This window comes from Capsella rubella, unplaced genomic scaffold (genome assembly GCF_000375325.1).
Source record: "Capsella rubella cultivar Monte Gargano unplaced genomic scaffold, Caprub1_0 scaffold_5, whole genome shotgun sequence".
Taxonomy (NCBI): Eukaryota; Viridiplantae; Streptophyta; class Magnoliopsida; order Brassicales; family Brassicaceae; genus Capsella; species Capsella rubella.
Genome location: NW_006238919.1, coordinates 8,870,660 through 8,889,440, shown reverse-complemented (window position 1 = coordinate 8,889,440; position 18,781 = coordinate 8,870,660). Strand labels below are relative to the sequence as shown.

General features: G+C 32.9%; 2 protein-coding genes and 1 non-coding gene across 3 annotated transcripts; 2 read left to right on the top strand and 1 right to left on the bottom strand.

The window, feature by feature from the left end:
- Positions 1 to 150: 150 nt before the first annotated feature.
- TRNAE-UUC lies at positions 151 to 222 on the bottom strand. Its single transcript has one exon. It is a non-coding gene; the product is annotated as a tRNA-Glu (tRNA).
- Positions 223 to 9,249: 9,027 nt separating this feature from the next.
- On the top strand, positions 9,250 to 12,454 carry LOC17885187 (cytochrome P450 90B1). Its single transcript, XM_006290866.2, has 8 exons — positions 9,250 to 9,562; positions 9,651 to 9,975; positions 10,065 to 10,217; positions 10,313 to 10,627; positions 10,764 to 10,856; positions 10,942 to 11,020; positions 11,130 to 11,239; positions 12,070 to 12,454. The coding sequence occupies exons 1-8, from the start codon at positions 9,345 to 9,347 to the stop codon at positions 12,316 to 12,318; spliced, it is 1,542 nt and encodes a 513-aa protein (XP_006290928.1). The 5' UTR covers positions 9,250 to 9,344; the 3' UTR covers positions 12,319 to 12,454.
- A 598-nt stretch (positions 12,455 to 13,052) lies between these two features.
- LOC17885532 (scarecrow-like protein 7) lies at positions 13,053 to 15,065 on the top strand. Its single transcript, XM_006290851.2, has one exon. The coding sequence runs from the start codon at positions 13,168 to 13,170 to the stop codon at positions 14,722 to 14,724; it is 1,557 nt and encodes a 518-aa protein (XP_006290913.1). The 5' UTR covers positions 13,053 to 13,167; the 3' UTR covers positions 14,725 to 15,065.
- Positions 15,066 to 18,781: the final 3,716 nt, after the last annotated feature.

The following is an 18,781-nucleotide window of genomic DNA, read 5'->3' as shown; positions in this document are numbered from 1 at the left end:
ACTAAGAAGTCTCTGTAACATTTTGTTTCTATCTTGTCGTTGTCGAGTAGAATCCACTCCCTTCATCAATGATTAAAACATCTAAAAAACGATTAAAAAATATAAAAATAGAAGATCTCAAACTCTACCTTATTATTACAATAAAAAAAGCTCCGATGCCGGGAATCGAACCCGGGTCTCCTGGGTGAAAGCCAGATATCCTAACCGCTGGACGACATCGGATCTTGTTAATAAAAATCTATTGTATTTATATAGTCTTTATATATCAATTCAAACAATAAAAATCTTGGTTTCTTTGTTCAAAAGAAAAGATTACTAAAACACAAAGTCAAAACACTTCGTGCTAAAGTACATATCTATTATATCAGCATAATAAATATTATTAATATTGTTACAATAATATACAAACAAACACAACACGTCTCTTGTTACTTAAGTTGGGACACATGCTCTCAAGGGTCGTATTCGTATAAATATCTATATGTATATAAAGAGCAAGCCAAATAATTTATTAGCTTCTTTACATTTTTCTTTGATTAATAATCATCTTCGTTTGTGTAATGTAATTCATCGCTCCTAGAGACCCAATCATTTGTGTAATTTTTTGTTTAACTTCGTAATGTTATATACATACATATACATGTTGATGATTCACACATCTTACATTTTTTTTTGTTAGGAATAACAAGTTATTATTATTATTTTTTTTGATCAAAAGGAATAACAAGTTATAACAACACATCATTGTGATAAAAATTGAAGACTTTTTAGTGATCCATTAACATTCATGAGCAGTAATAGTCGCAAACACATCTCAGCCCAACTGGTTTCATCTCTTAGCAAATTCTTATATAACAATATATAATAGTGTAACAATGACAATATATAATATAACGTGAAATCATGATAAGCATATACATATAGAATCGGTGGATAAAAACTAATAATGATAAACAAGAGAATGAAATCTGGAAAGGGACCAGAGCCGAAAGTAAAAGTGGGAATTTGCTATAATGTTAACTCCATGCGAAGCCTTAAGTAGAGGGTCCAACAAGCAACAAGCAACAACTCAACACTCTTCTCTTCTCTTCTTCTTTTTTAATTTTAATAAGAAGTCGTTTCATTTTTTATGTATAAAGTCGTTTTTTACTACAGTCAAATGCAAAAGCCATGATTTAAAATTGTTTCTTTTTCATAACAATCTAGAATTTGTCTTACTAATGTTTGCCATTAACCACACACACAATTAACTTTTTGTTGGTTAACATTTAGTTTTCTTTTTCACTTAATAGCATTTGCTTCATGGGGTTTCTATTTTAACGTTTAGCCTCCTCTTTCTATTCTTTATGTTTTTCCTCTACATGATTATGTTTTTTCTTGTTAATGTTTAATTACATAATTATGTTTTGTCTATAAAGAATGAGTAAATTGGTTCGTGTCGGGATAAAAAAATTTCAAGAAAGTATATATGTATTTATATGTAAATACCTTTACTAATGTTTATATTATTCACAAAACAAATTTCACATTGCGATATGTTTAGTTACAAATCCGTCGAAATTTTTTTTAACTGCACTCAATACTTTTTCTCAAAAATTAACATACACTATATACAATTCCTTCTCTTAGCATGTAATAAATATTTCGGAGTTACAAAAGAGAATTAGACTTATCATTTCAGTTTAATTATTCATGTAGCATAGCCATTTTAGCTAAAGCCTTTCTGAAATGGAGAAAGGTAAAGACAAAAAGTATATAAGGGAAAGAGTCAAACATTGCGAGCAAATGACTAGTTTCCAAAAAGTAGTGGGATGATATGATTCAAAGCATGAGAAAGTATTTGTAATACATAATTTATTATATCGAGCAAAGTAAAAAAAAATGAAAATTTGAAGGGAAAGAGAGCGATGTGTTGTTGGGTTGCGCTCGTGGGCAATGATTGAAATGCAATCATAACTTTTATAGGTGGATGTGGGGGAACCCCCATGCACCCCTTCTTCATGATCTTCACCTAAAATTTCTACTTCTGTAATCAGATTTAAACTTGACCATTGTCATATGTTTGTGTAAGTGATCTTGAAGTAAACTCACCTTTAAGAGCTAGGAGTGGTCATATATTGAAGTATTGAACGATAGCTAGAGGAGAAAAAATAATAATCTATGATTTCACTGTATTTACTGATTTTACTGATATAGCCGACTCCAATTTATGTTCATAACCTTGGTATAGACATTGGTATATTCTCAAATAGTACACTTGTTTCATTATCTACAAATAACCAGAGAATAAGATCATATATGAACGAATTTATGCTTTTTTCTACAACATTTTTGTTTTTGTTTTTGTCTTGCTAGGTAAAGAAATGGTTTATATAACATAGATGATGCATGCGTGCGTGTGGGTTGCATGAGAGAAAAGGGAAGAATCTGTGATGACAGAGATCGTAAAAATAAAATAAAAATGTTGGCATTAATTTAAGGTATATTTGTCGGTCGAGAGAACTCGAGGGAGGAGAATGCAAAGAAAAGCGAAAAATATGTGATTGGAATCAATCTAATCTCTAGATAGTAAAAGGACAAAAGAAAATCAAATAAAAGAAACGTACCTAACGAGTATTTGTATGATTGAGATTTTCTAATTTGTCACACTGATTTGATAGAGTGATAGAGATAGTGATGATCCCTATTCTTACTATGTCTTTTAGTTGTAGCCATCCATCTCTATCTCTCTTGTTCTGATCGACTCTTTAACTTTTTTGAGTTTAAGTCAACAAAAGTCAACTTTTGTTTAGTCTTATCGAATTTATGGGATCGTCGTCGACACACAAAATAATTGAATCCAAGATGATTTAGCAGTTACGTGCACCACTAGCTAGATTAATTGCGTTGTCTTTTTCTAAGTTTGGGCAATCAAATGACAAAAAAGAAATTTATATATCAAATTATGTACTAAATGCCAAAATAAACTTCAATAAAACTATTGAAAACACCTTTAATATGAGAAAACTATAACATATCTGTTATTTAATCTTCATATTTCTTTGTCAATGATGTAATGTTAAAACTATTCTTGTGTGATTGAACCGATGAATCTCTGTTTGTTGTAGAAATTAAACTATTTGGTAATTTGTGATTTTGAATTAATAGTTTGAACAGCTTAACTATAACAATTGAAACAAGATTTATTTAGTAGAAGCCGCATGCATGCACCACTAGACCGAGTCATTATATAAAAAATCAAGTCACTTAGATGGTCCTTTTTATTAGTCTTTTTGGTGTTTATAAAGTCAAATTACGCACACGTCAAAACACTTTTGGTCTAGAAATTGGTAACAAGTTAAAAACCAAATTAAAAGTTCAAGTTTCAAGCTGTCTGTTGTTGTAACTCGAATCAAGAACAAATATTATGTAGTGTAGCTGGTCAGGATATATTCGACTCGAGTTCTTTTTTTTTTTTGTCAACTAGAGACTCGAGTTCATGTACCGGCAAGAGAGAGAGTTAAAACTAGGGTTAGGATTATGATATTGCAACATAACTAAGAACCTTACTGTTACGTATAAAAGTTAAGAATATAGTTTTACGGGATAAACACTGAAAAAATTCGTAAACACTAGTAAAAGTTTAGTTATTAGGTGAAAATTTATGTTTTAATAATGGTAACGTGAAGATATAACTGCAGAAAATACGTTACACTTCTAAGTTTCTGATAAGAACAAAAGCATTTGCTATTATTAGAAAACACATCGCACCGTATGAAGGGTTTTGACTTATCATCGTGAGAGACAGCTAGCTGCTGTGGTGGGTTTAAGGAGAGATAAGAGAAGAGAAGAGAAGAGAAGTGAGGTCAGATCACAAACCAAAAAAGTTTTGGTTCTTCTTCTTCTTCTTCTTCACTAAAGTATTTTTGTTTTTTGTTCACAAAGTAGAGAGAGAGCTTAAAGGAAACGGTTGGTGAGAGCATTTATATGACAGCCCACTTCTCTTCGTTTCTTCTCGTCATATCACTTTCACTTCCCACACGTGTGACATGACACGTGTCAATCTCCCACCTCATGCATGCCCCATTACGGCAATCATTGGGCCGCCGTTACGTCCCCCCGCACCCGCACGAGTGCCTTCCCCTTGCCCTTTTTTTCTCCCATTTTTTCTTTTTTTTTTCTTTTTCTTCTTCTTTCTACAAAATACCTCACTATTATAAAATCTTACCTCATATCGACTAAATTAAACTACCTATCAGACAAAATCTAGATTATTTTCTTATCTTTGTAATGTAAAAGGCTGGTTTTCTTGTTCAATAAAAAAAAATACAAGTTGAAATCTTCAAAGCTACAATATATTAAGAAAATAGCATACTTTAAAATAATTATACAAGGAAATTGTTTAACATTAATTTACAAACCCAAAAGAAAACAAACACACACAAACAAAAAGCACAATTATAAGAAATTTTGTTTTAACATCATTTTACCTATATATAATGAAATTTTTTCTTTTTCTTGTGTTACTGAAATTTTAACCTATTATATATACATATATATATTTTTTGTAGTTGGTTGTTGATTAGTATTCACTCTATTTCGTCATATGTTTGGAGATTTTTGTTTGTTCTACAAAAATTAATATTCTACAAATTTTAATTAATTAATATTAGTATATTTGTAAATTAAAAACAAAAATCATCGATAAATTTGAATTTCATAATTGTTATCGACCTATAATTAGTTAATATTCTTTTATTCAGAAAAAATAGAATTATCTATTTTTTAAAATAGTAATCGTTGTTTTTAATTTGTGTAAAATTTTTTAAATATCAATCTTTTAGAAATACGAAAAATATATGATAAAGAGAAACTTGTAAAACTAAATATGGTTTGTTTGTGTACATATCATGAGAACGGAATTTGAAGGGAAAAAAAAGATCGGAATTTAAAAGGAGACTTATTATAGAATTGTTTATTGTTATGAAAACGGAATATTGGAAAATAAATACAGAATTTGACTTATTATATATTATATAGTAGTATCGTTTATTTATTTTGTGTAAGGACAGAAATAAAACGAGAGACGAAAAAAAAAAAAAAAAAAGTGAAATTGGGAGAAAGCTGGTGGACGAGCAACTGCACGTGAAGTGCAATAATGTGAACACATGGACGTGCTCAAAGTATCACCCCATTATCATTCTCTCCTTCTATATATATATATGTTTCCAAAATCATGTTTTTAAATTTATTTAGATTTATATATATATTTCCAATAAGTCGACCATCAAAAAGAAAGAAAATGATTTTCCAATATTTGGTAACATTCGAATTCATACAAACAACTATCGCTATTTGGATTTGTAGCTTAGTGACTTTGTCATCATCTTAACATAACCAATAAAAAATATTATCCGGTATATATATTATCGTCACACACACACCCGTACAATTGAGAAATAGTGAAAGGTGGTGGGTGAAATAAAACGATCTCTCTCTTTCTTCTCTCTTTGTTATTCCTTAAATTTTCCACAAAATTTTATATGTCCACTAAGTTGCAAGTCGCCGACAAAACTAAAAGTTACAAGTCAATATACTCTCAAATACGGCTTGTAAAATAGTATAAGTAAGTCAATACAGCATGATCCATGCATTTACGTATATATTTTACATGCGTATTTATCACACGTACGCGTATGTTAACGAACACATGTACGATTTACGTATACATGGAAATAAAATAGTGGTTAAAATCGAAACCGCTGCAAAACTTAGATAGTAGCTATGCGAATTTATATTTTCCTTTTTTCTCATAAAATATTTCATTAATCTTCCCAAATCGGATTTATTGCGGTTTACATAACTGAAGTCGGTCTACAAATATCGGATTAACCGGATCAAATCAGAAGCAAAAACCTATATATACCTTCTTTTTTTTTTTGATATCACCTATGTATACCTTTATAGCTTTGTGACTTTGTTTGAGAGTACCGTTGGGTTCGGTTTGAAGCTAGAATTACATTTTCTTCTGGTTATACTACATTCGGTTCACATGATTTGAGTTTGCTATTTGGATTAAAAGATCATTAAAGTATTATAATGCTGATGTCACTGACAAAACATTTAAAAGTAACTATTCATCTTTTTTTTTTTAAAACTATATATTTATACTCTTATAACCAAATATCTAATTTTTTGGTATATATAAATTAGTTTGGCGATGCTTTAGTTTTCTTTTTCCTTCTCTCTTTTGTGTATATCTCAAAATAGAGTACTGATCGAAGTTTAAACATTTCGGTATGACTCAAGAAAGCAAAACAAAACAAATTTCGATATATATATAGTATATTGTTCTGGATTAGGTTTACTTTGATATGTCCAATCATAGTGACATTTCTTTGGTTATAATGAAGATTTTCTTACGAGTATTTTATTTTCAAGTTTCGATTTCAATAATGATTAGGATTCTTATTGCTAATCCAGCAAATTGTATTAAAAAGAAAACGAAAGCGTATATATTATTAGTATTATTATTTAACAAAGGGTGTGTATATTGAAAGGAAAAAAAAAACGAAAAATATATATAAGTAAAGAGAAAGAGTAGTGACCCATGGAGTACGTGAATAATTATCAAAGAGAGAATAAGAGGTGACAACCAAAAGGTTGTGGAATAATGGTCCCTGCCAGCTTTCTCTCACAATCAATATCGACCCTATTTGGATTTTCTAGATATTCGTTAAAATTTTCCGATAACGATTTTGAAATTTATATAGTATATACTTTTTACAATATATTAGCCAATCTCATTATATGTTCCAGGTATTTCATAATATAAAACTTTGTTTAAAAGCATATTTTTGCTTTCGTTTCTCTTAAAACTAATATTCTTCTGGATATATCACAAAAATGAATAAACTTTTGTTCAAATATTGATATACTCGAACCTTGATAGTAGATACGAAATTACTGGAAAACAAATTTAATCAAGAAGAGTTTAATATACGAACAGAAAAAACACTAATGCGTGTGATGTTTACACAGGAGAAGTTTCAATATTATCCATATATGGTATGATATACCTTTCACGTATGGTATTAGCTAAAGACTTTTTTGGGTATTTAGCTAGAGAGTAGAAGAAGAATAGTACTAATTTGATGTTGAAAATGAAATTCACACGCGTGGTAATAATTATGGGACCGTATTGTTAAAACTTAAAAGGACATTGCAATTTCATTCTTTGTTGGTCAACAATAAAAACAAAAACAAAAGGGAAAACGATATTTTATTTTTGTCGTTTGTTTAAATTTTTTTTTCTTGGATTCCCATTCAATGATCTTAAAATGCATAGATCTTTTTGGGTTACAGTTTCGAAGACCTCTACAAGCGTGTAACCATCTGCAACTATTAAATTGCTTTCTTTAATGCATCTTTAACATATTTATTGTTAGTTGGAATTCTATTTAATATGTTGGAAATTTAATAACTTATTTTTTATTATATACTATATGTAATTTTTTTCTATTAAAATATAATTTATATTAATGAATTAATGTAACCATAATACAACAGTTGAATTAACCATTGAGACGGATAGTTATTCATATTACATTTTTGGATGTTTCAATTTAATCTCATTCTTTTTCCTACTTATAAATATTTAACTATCGAGGACTCAAGTTTTGGATCATATAGTCGCGATGCCATGAAGTGTTGCAAGATTAGAAGTTTAAAGAATTATAATATAACCCTTTTTCTCATTGAGAAAATATGGTTATTAGTATATTTTACATGCTGTACTAATATTTACCATATGTTCTTGTGGCCGTAATGACAGCCTCTACAACTGTGATAGTCAATTTTTTCTGCAAACAATAAATCTAGGACTTCAATGCTGTTATTCATAGAAAGAAACAGTTGAGTATTACATTTCTATGTAATTTATAACAAAAATTAAGATTTCGAATCTTAAGGAAAAAATTATTAAAATGAAACCCATATTCTAAAGGATTTTTGAGAGACAAGATAAAGAAAATGCAACAACTGATTATTATTTTAACCATGAAAATGACTTTTAAATGTTTTTTTTTTCTTTTTCTTTTTGTTCAGAAACAATAACCCTTCAAATGTAACACTTAGTTCTGTAAAGTATTATACTTATCCACGCAATAACAAAATGAAACTAAATATATGCATAGTCTCAACTAACTCAAAATTTACTTTACTCATAATTATACTTAACCACATTAAAAGTACTACAGGTACAATTTAGTTAAAAACATCTTGAAGTTATAATAAACTGAATTACAATATCTCATATAAAATATACATATAATACATACTCCATCTCACGAAAAAACTAAAAACTATATAGCCTATACCCGTTCACAAGATGCTATTTAGTGTAGGTGTAATTAATAATGCATGGTGCGATTCAGAATTGGGACAACAATAAAAATGAAAACTAAAAAAATCTTCATTAAACTAGTATCTTCATTCACTTTTATTATTAAAAATAAAATAAAAAATCCAAGTAAATGTGGGTGACTGTTGATGGGCAAAAAAAGACAAAAGCCAAAAAAGTCTACGGGTTTGACTGTCCAGTTCGGTAATAATCTAATAACTCTGTCTTTGACCGCACGCTCGTGTAGGGGTCCTTCTGACAATATTTTTCACTGTTCTACCCCTACTCGTGATCCCTCCCTTTCCCCTTCTTTCAAGGGTACTTTTGGTATTCCCTTTTTCTATAAACCCGATGGTGACCGTACCGGACTTCCTGGGATTCTCCTTCTTCTGAGTTTTGGCAGCATTTATCAAAGGGAACTCTTTTTATAATTAATTAGCACGAATGGGTTTATTAATTAACTAACAAACAAATATATATTCACACTTGGATCATCAGATAATTACTTCTCCTTCTTCTCTATTCTACCAATGGTGAAAGACGATTAATTTAAGTATAATTATATGAATTATATCCAAAATAATAATAACGATATAATATTAGCTGTTAAACAATGTTTAGCATCGCAGCTTTCTGCAACTTTTGTTTTTGTTAATTATAGAATAAGTAAAAGTTAAATAAATAGAAAAGGAGCATATCGAGGGCAACAAAAGTAATGAAGAAAACAAAAGCGAGGAAGCTCATTGGTTAGGTTTAAGCTTAATTGTAAGATTTTAATTTATATAATGACGATGATATAACAAAGGAATTATACTTATATCTTTTTTTTTTTCTGACTTCTTTAAAAACCATCCTCTTACAAACAGAAGCTCCCTTTTTCAGTAGAGGTCCGATTCCCAATCTTAAAAGCTACTTACAACAAAGCATTTTTAGAGAGACATAGAGAGATAGAGAGAGAAGCTCCATGTTCGAAACAGAGCATCATACTCTCTTGCCTCTTCTTCTTCTCCCATCGCTTTTGTCTCTTCTCCTCTTCTTGATCCTCTTGAAGAGACGAAGTAGAACAAGATTCAATCTCCCTCCGGGTCAATCCGGTTGGCCATTTCTTGGTGAAACCATTGGTTATCTCAAACCTTACTCCGCCACAACTCTTGGTGACTTCATGCAACAACATATCTCCAAGTATAAACACATCCAAAACAAAAAAAAAACAAAAAAGATCCTCTTTTTCTTTTTTGAAAATTTAACCTTTTTTTTTGTTCTTAAACAGGTATGGAAAGATATATAGATCGAATTTGTTTGGAGAACCAACGATCGTATCAGCTGATGCTGGACTTAACAGATTCATATTACAAAACGAAGGGAGGCTATTTGAATGTAGTTACCCTCGAAGTATCGGTGGGATTCTTGGGAAATGGTCGATGCTTGTTCTTGTTGGGGACATGCATAGAGACATGAGAAGTATCTCTCTTAACTTCTTGAGCCACGCTCGTCTTAAAACCATTCTTCTTAAAGACGTTGAGAGACACACTTTGTTTGTTCTTGATTCTTGGCAACAACACTCTGTTTTCTCTGCTCAAGATGAGGCCAAAAAGGTTTTTTTTTTTCTTTTCTTTTCTTTCTTATTCTTCTCTTGCTCGAATTGGTTTGAGTTTGCTAACTCTTTGGGTTTTAATTTGAATAGTTTACGTTTAATCTAATGGCGAAGCATATAATGAGTATGGATCCTGGAGAAGAAGAAACAGAGCAATTAAAGAAAGAGTATGTAACTTTCATGAAAGGTGTTGTCTCTGCTCCTCTCAATCTCCCCGGAACTGCTTATCGTAAAGCCCTCCAGGTACATTTAATTGCTGTTCAAGACACAACCTTTCATTATAGGTTGTGTTTTTTTTTTTTTTTAATTAATTGAAAAACTCTGAAACGATTGTACAGTCACGAGCGACGATACTAAAGTTTATTGAGAGGAAAATGGAAGAGAGGAAAGCAGAGATTAAGGAAGAAGATCAAGAAGAAGAAGAAGTGAGAACAGAGGATGAAGCAGAGATGAGTAAGAGTGATCATGTGAGGAAACATAGAACAGACGATGATCTTTTGGGATGGGTTTTGAAACATTCGAATCTTTCGACTGAGCAAATCCTCGATCTCATTCTTAGTTTGTTGTTCGCCGGACATGAGACTTCTTCTGTCGCCATTGCTCTCGCTATCTTCTTCTTGCAAGCTTGCCCTACAGCCGTTCAAGAGCTTAGGGTAAGTTTTAATTATAGGGAAACAGTTATTTACTAGTTACCAAAACTGTTACGTATCACTATATAAGTGTACGATAAAGAAACTTTATATTCTTAATTATCACTAATTAATGTTTATTGAATTAAACTTTTTGAAGGAAGAGCATCTTGAGATCGCGAGGGCGAAGAAGGAACTAGGAGAGTCAGAATTGAATTGGGATGATTACAAGAAAATGGACTTTACTCAATGCGTATGTTTATTTTAATTATTTTTCATTTTTCTGTATAATATGATGAAAACTAAAATTATTGATATTGTTTTTGTTTGGTGTGAAGGTTATAAATGAGACACTTCGATTGGGAAATGTAGTTAGGTTTTTGCATCGCAAAGCACTCAAAGACGTTCGGTACAAAGGTAAACTTTACGTACACAGTTTAAATAATGAAAATCCAAAAAATATTGAAACCTTATTGGATGATTAAATTTAAATATTTTCTAATTTTTTTCTATGTTGGAAAAAAAGGATACGATATCCCTAGTGGGTGGAAAGTGTTACCGGTGATCTCAGCCGTACATTTGGATAATTCTCGTTACGACCAACCTAATCTCTTTAATCCTTGGCGATGGCAACAGGTAATAACAACAATTAAAAGTGTATTAATTAACATATAGTTTCATCTATTTGCATGAACAGATACGTCATACGTGCATATGCATTTGATTAATCTGGCAATAAAACCCATGTACATACTGTATACATATATTTATAATTATCTTTAAAGTTGGATCTTAACACGTCATAGATCATTAATCACATGAAAGCATATAAAATTAAATAATGCGAAACTAAAGTAATAATAAGAGAGAGAGAGAGACGTGTTGGTTGTAAGTGTACGTGAAGACAATTAATTAGTAGGATGGTATGTCTTTTAGTGACGTACGTAGGAGCTTGCTTTGTTCTTAACATTCTTATACAATAGTGACCTTTGATTAATTTTTTTGTTATTTATTAGTCATGGGGCTTTGATAATTAAATTGTACTAGTTAGTAGAGAGATTAGATTCGACGGACGAATATGGTATAGTACTACGGCTTTGACGGATCTCACACGGCCGATGACTTGTACGTGTGTAATCAGACTTTTCCAAGTTGACCTGTCCTTAGATTTAAAATTAAATACAGTCTACTACTACTATCGAATCAAATCGGTCGAATTAGAAAACTATATACTATATAGTCGTATGTTATTATGAGATGATACTAGTTTCCCAAATACTTTTTTTTAAAAACTGAATAATGTGGGAGTCATGATGTTTGAAGAAGTGAGTGGGGAAGGTAAGAGGTCGTGAGAGATGATTAATGACCCACGTGGTGTGGTGCCAACATGCACGTGTTCTTCTTTCTTCTCAGTCCCAAACTTAATTTTTTTGGTTTTGTTTTTTGTTTTTATAATATGAGAGCAGAAGATAAACAACGGGGCGTCAGGAAGTGGTGGTGGTAGTTTCTCGACGTGGGGAAACAACTACATGCCGTTTGGAGGAGGGCCAAGGCTATGTGCTGGTTCAGAGCTAGCCAAGTTAGAGATGGCTGTGTTTATTCATCATCTTGTTCTTAAGTTCGATTGGGAATTAGCACAAGATGATCAACCATTTGCTTTTCCTTTCGTCGATTTTCCTAACGGTTTGCCTATTAGGGTTTCTCGTATTCTGTAAAAAAATTGAAAAAAAAAAAAGATGAAAAAAGTATTTTTATTCTCTTCTTTTTTTTTTTGATTATTTTTAATCATTATTTTTTCTAGACCGAATTGGACTAAATAAATAAAAAGTGCATGAATAATACTTTTGTGAAGTTCGGGTTTGGGATTAGAAGAAGGCTTTCGAAAATGGACGAAATGTTTTGTATCTTTAACATTTGTATTGTATAGGATGGATGATGTTGTTTAATTGTTAGTGTCGTCGATTACTAATTGAAACCTTGCATGGACCTTTTTATAAAGCCCAATCATATTACAGATTATAAAATTTATAACGAACGAATTCAAGACATACAAAGTACGAATGATGCAAAAGAAGTTTAAGCTTTACAGATTCCCCAATTTGTTCAAGAACACGAAAAAAATGTATTAAAAAAACTTTATATGCTTTGATCCTGCACTGCCTATGACGGCAAGAAGTTCATTCTTAACCTACTACACTCATAACAACAAAACTTTGATTGGCTGTATCCATTTTGTTTGACACGTGGTTCGGTGTCAAAGCATTAAGCCTGACACTGACAAGAAAATTTTCTTTGTTTGTGGATAATTTGTTGGGCTCAAACTGTGCTACTACTTTTTCCTTTAAAGCTTCTGTTCTGGGCCTTTTGTTTCGGCCTTGTTGTATGCTGGGAACTGTGAGTTTTTAATAAAATCTTCCCCTTCTGAGAAAAAATAAAACCCGATCGAACGACTCAAGTTTGATGAAAGATCTCTCTCTCTCTCTCTCTACTAAAAGTCTCTCGTTTGTTTCACTCTCTCTCTCTCTCTCTCTGAAGCTTTATAGCCGGCGAGATCTAGCCGGAGAATGGCATACATGTGCACTGATAGTGGAAACCTAATGGCTATAGCTCAACAACTCATCAAACAGAAGCAGCAACAAGAAGAAGAGCAGCAACAAGACCAACAAAATCAATCCTTTGGTTTCTCCGACCCGTTCCAAGTATCCAACGACCCGGGTTTCCACTTCCCACACTTGGAGCATCATCGAAACACCTCCGACGGGTTCATGTTTTCTGACGGTGGAGAGTTTGACTCTGACGAGTGGATAGAGACCTTAATCAACGGTGGAGATTCGCTTCAAACCAACCCGGACTTCTCAATCTACGGCCACGATTCATTCTTCACATTCCCGGGTCGACTCAGTGCTCCTTCAAAGGATAATGACTCAGCGAGTCAACAACTCTCCCAACCACCAGATTCCGCCGCTATGTGGACTCCATCTCCGCCATCACCTCAACATCATCATTCTCCTCCTCCGCCGCCGCAGGATTTTGACCTAAACCAACCGATTTTAAAAGCTATTTACGACTACGCACGTAAACCGGGAACTAAACCGGAAGCACTAATCCAAATCCGGGAATCCGTATCAGAGTTGGGTAACCCGATAGAGCGAGTCGGGTTTTACTTCGCAGAAGCTCTGTCTCATAAAGAAACAGAACCATCTCCGGCGGCGTCGTCGTCGTCGCTAGAAGAGTTCATACTCTCTTACAAAACCTTGAGCGACGCATGCCCTTACTCAAAGTTCGCTCATTTAACAGCGAATCAAGCGATTCTCGAAGCTACGAGCCAATCTCAAAACATTCACATCGTCGATTTCGGGATTTTTCAAGGGATCCAGTGGTCTGCTCTGTTACAAGCTTTAGCGACCCGAGCTTCTGGTAAACCCATCCGGATCCGGATTTCGGGTATACCCGCTCCGTCTCTAGGAGACTCACCGGAGCCGTCTCTGATCGCTACTGGAAACCGTCTCCGTGATTTCGCGGCGATTTTGGATCTCAATTTCGAGTTTAACCCGGTTCTCACTCCGATTCAGTTACTAACCGAGTCGAGTTTTCGGGTTGACCCGGATGAGGTTTTGGTTGTAAATTTCATGCTTGAGCTGTACAAGCTTCTTGATGAGACGGCGACGGGTGTTGGTACGGCTCTCCGGCTAGCCAGATCGCTAAACCCGAGGATTGTAACGCTTGGTGAATACGAAGTTAGTTTAAACCGGGTTGAGTTTTCTAATCGGGTTAAGAACTCTCTCCGGTTCTATTCCGCGGTTTTCGAGTCGCTTGAACCGAATTTGGAGCGTGATTCCAAAGAAAGGTCGAGGGTTGAGAGAGTGTTGTTCGGTAGGAGGATATCAGAGTTGGTACGTATGGATAATGGGCTAATGGAGGAGAAAGAACAGTGGAGAGTGTTGATGGAAAAAGCAGGTTTCGAGCCGGTTAAACCGAGCAATTACGCGGTTAGCCAAGCGAAGCTGTTACTATGGAACTATAACTACAGCACATTGTACTCACTTGTTGAATCGGAGCCAGGGTTCATCTCCTTGGCTTGGAACAATGTACCTCTCCTCACTGTTTCCTCTTGGCGTTGACCCGACGCCGGTCCAATCAGTCTGATCCGACTTGGTCCGCAGGTTACTTTAGTTTTCTTCCTATTGTTGGTAAGTTGATATAGTCTTTTGAGTTAGATTTTCAAAATTGTATCATTTGGGGGAATATATATTTGGGATTTTCTCTGAAGTAGTGAAGTTTATTGAAAGTGGTTTTTTGATTTGGCTGTATAATGATATTAGTCTCTAAGCTAGTACTATTTGTGGCTACTCTTTTGAACTAGTGCTTTTGAAGTAATGTTATATTGTGTGCGCAACATTTGATTAGACTCCTTTGGTTTAAACGAAAGAAGCTTAAATATATTGATTTTGAAGTTGGAGTATGATCTTTAATATTCTTCCTTTTCATCGGTCTTTCCTTCTTTTTGTCACTACACTTTCTTGCCTATAGGGTTTATTTATGTATAGGAGAGGAAGTTTTGATGGTAATTAAGCAATAGAACAAACAAAAGATAACAGAGAACAAATGGAAAGTTCTCACGTGCCTCCATGTGATCTTGAACTCCATCAAGATACAAAGATCAACATCTTGCCACAATGAAGGATACTATATATCTACAACTTCTTTGTCAAAGATTCATGTATAAAATATATAGCTAGACTATCGTATCTAGTTTCCTAAAGAATTACAATTAGGATCAATTTATTTTAGTGTACGTTATGATATACTAAGTGATATCACACTGATAAGAGGTGATATCAACATTTTTTGGTGCGTGCAAAGTCCAAAAATCGAGCTTGTTTCAGAATTCCTTGTAAGCTTGATATCCCAATGGTTTGGTAAAGATATATGCGAGTTGTTGAGAAGAAAAAACATGATGTATGGACATTGTGCTTTTTTTTTTGTATTTCGTCCCAAACTGCATGATAATCAGTTTCAATGTATTCGGTGCGCTCATAACAGACGAGATTATTACTGATGTAGATCGATGATTGTTTTTTTTGTCACAAATTCACAATGTATATATGCGCATAAAGGAGACACAACGTAAGGCTATAAGAAGAAGATTCATTTAACTAAATATGTTTTTTTATCAATGTTATTACCATGATTTTACATTTTTGTAACATTATTTTTGGTTTAATATGAATATATTAACAAAACAATGAGCAAAAAAGAGTGTAAAATATAAGCAATCCATAAGTAAAATATAAAATACCATTTAAATTCTTTTCACATGTATATGTTTTATTACCACTTCCGCTTCTGGTTAGTTAATTAAAACTTGTTTGTAGGAAAGTAAAATCTATTAAAGTTCTCAAGTTTGATCATGTGGATTTTCAACTAATGTAAGTTTGGTTGAAATAGCTTATTTTTCAAAATTCAAAAACCAAAACAAATCTAGCTCAAGCATATTATAATTAACTTTCATATTTTATTTTAATTCAAATATCTAATCCGGCAAGCCAACACCAACCGCTTCGAGTCTTATTTCTAAGTTGAATGTTGTTATTAAAAAAAAAAAAAAACACAATAGGTAATTAGTAATTACGTATAAACATTAAGCACACAAGTAGTATCTACGTTTATTTATTGGGAGATTCCAACTACAAATAATGTCACTGAAAAATCTTCAGGAGCAGTGTCCTCTTTTCAGGATCCTTTGCTGGACCAGTAAAGGTAATACTCGTTACCAAACACTGGGTCTCCTCTTTTGAAGTCAAGATATTTTCCAACTCCAAGGTCAGGCCAAATTAAATCATTTGGTACTTGCAAAAAGATGTAGGCGTGTAGCAGTATTAATATGTATGAAGGAGGCTGTTACGTGAGAAGATTGAAACCAATACTTGACAGATCATGAAAACGAGATTGACCCAAATGTTATCTGTAATACTATATCTATAACAAAATAGCTCTACGTCTCGCACGTAGAGATCTCCTGAAATAATCCATATAAAAACGGTGGATCAAGAAACTAAGTAAAAGAGAGAAAAAAAAAACAGTTTGAATTAGGAACTAACATAAACTTCTCAATGTTAGTTTTATATATAGAGATATATTTGGTTAATTAAAGGTTCACATGAAAGTTGTGTAAAATGCAAAGGATGAGACAAAAAGAGGGTAAATTTTAGTTGGTAAGACCCGAAATGAAAATTAGTGTAAAAAAAAGCAAAGGATGTGACAAAAATGGGTAAACATATAGAGAGACTTTCTTGGGGATGACTCAATGCCACTCTTTGGTCATACATACGAAACCCCACCGATGACTTGGATAGAAAGAAAAGACAAATCAAAACCTTTCATTCTTTACTCATGTCCCTTTCAACATACACACACACCCACACTCATTCTCTCTCTCTCTCTCTCTCTCTAAGTCCACTTGCAGATAGGTGCAATGGTTAAACACTAAAGTGGCGTTGCCATTTTCAAAGACAAGTCCTTTTCAAAATATCACCTTTCTTCATTCTCCATCTATGTATGCTAATCTGGTCACTTCTTGAAATCATTACGAATTTGGAACAGTCCATGTCACTTGGTAGTAAAAATGTCAAAAGTGAAAGACAAAACAAAAGTAGATTTGGACCAGAGACTATATACCATGTTTGGTAATGTAATTTATAGTTTGATTTAGAGATTAAAAACATAAAAACAAAGTAGTGGGAAGTAGTATAAGGCCTTTTGACGCGGATACAACGATGAAATGAAAAGAGTGATGTCTCAAAGAGTCAAGCGTCATTCCCATGTGCTTTTTGGTTCACCATTATTCATTCGCTTTAGATTTTTTTTTTTTTATATCACAAAGTCTCTCGTAAGAGCTTTCACACACTAGATGGTTTCGAACTCAGCTCTCAAAATATGCAAACTCTCTCGTTTCATCATGTTTGCGGAACCTCAAATAACGTACGTTGTTTAATTCATGAATGATAAAACATGGTTTGCTAGCTGTTGATGAGAGAAACTTGAAAAACCCTATAGGACTTCGTCTCTTTGAAATCTTTTCTTGTTTCTTTTTATTAGCTTTTGAGCTTTTTTCTTGGTTTGCTAGCTGTTGAGAGACTTGAAAAATCTGTAGTACTTCGTCTCTTTCTTGTTTCTTTTTGTTAGCGTTGAGCTTTTCTTTATAACATTTTCTTCGTCAAAGATCAGTCCAACAAAATACTAGGAGAGACCCCGCCACAAATCGCTTTTGTTCAATCGTATATGAGCCTAGTTAATTTTATGGACCTACACAAGCCATCCTTGTCGACAATGACGTTAAGATATATAATACATGCGTATACAAATAAAACATGTCTATCTATCATATGCATCATCACTCTAAATTCTTTAATGTTAAGTCGTATTCTAGATAGCTTAGCTTGTCGAACGGTGTTTGCCAAAGTGACTGAAACTTAAACCGATCGTAACCAATTCATCATCACCCTTGTACACCACCTACTAACTATTTGTTAACCAAGTCCAATTCAACCATCGCTTGGTTGATAAGAAACAGATTTGTAAAACTAAAAAACTAGACCTTTTTTTTTGTAGACTTTAAAAACTAGACCTTTGCGGCTTAAAAGCAACAAAAACTATTATAAAAGAAATTAACATACTATTTTTTTTTTCTTTTTTTCTTCTTACATGATCTCTTTTACGTGTTCTACTTCTGTCTTTGTCAGAGTTATTTTTACCTTTTATAATACTGTTAATTAAATTTAGAAATGAAGTAAAAAAAAAAAAAAAGAATACAGAAAAAGTTGCCAGGAGACATGCAGGTGACAAGTAGCAGAAGACAGTTGTGGACGTGTCACCTTCACCATTGATCTCTGATACGACGAACCTGATGTAAAATCAAACGGTGGAGAGGTGATGTCACACTCTCTTCCGATACGTTACTGCCGGATACATGACGTCATTGTCCATCGCTGGTGGTTCCCCATCCCTCTCGACTATACTAAACCAGCATTACGAAGTTTGAATATTTATTCAATTTTTAAGATTAGTAAAATTTAACAAATTTACGTATAGGATATACATATAACAAAATCAAGGCATTTAAAAATTATTGTTAATTTGAAAGTTTTATGTAATGACTAACTTTATTTTCCATTTTAG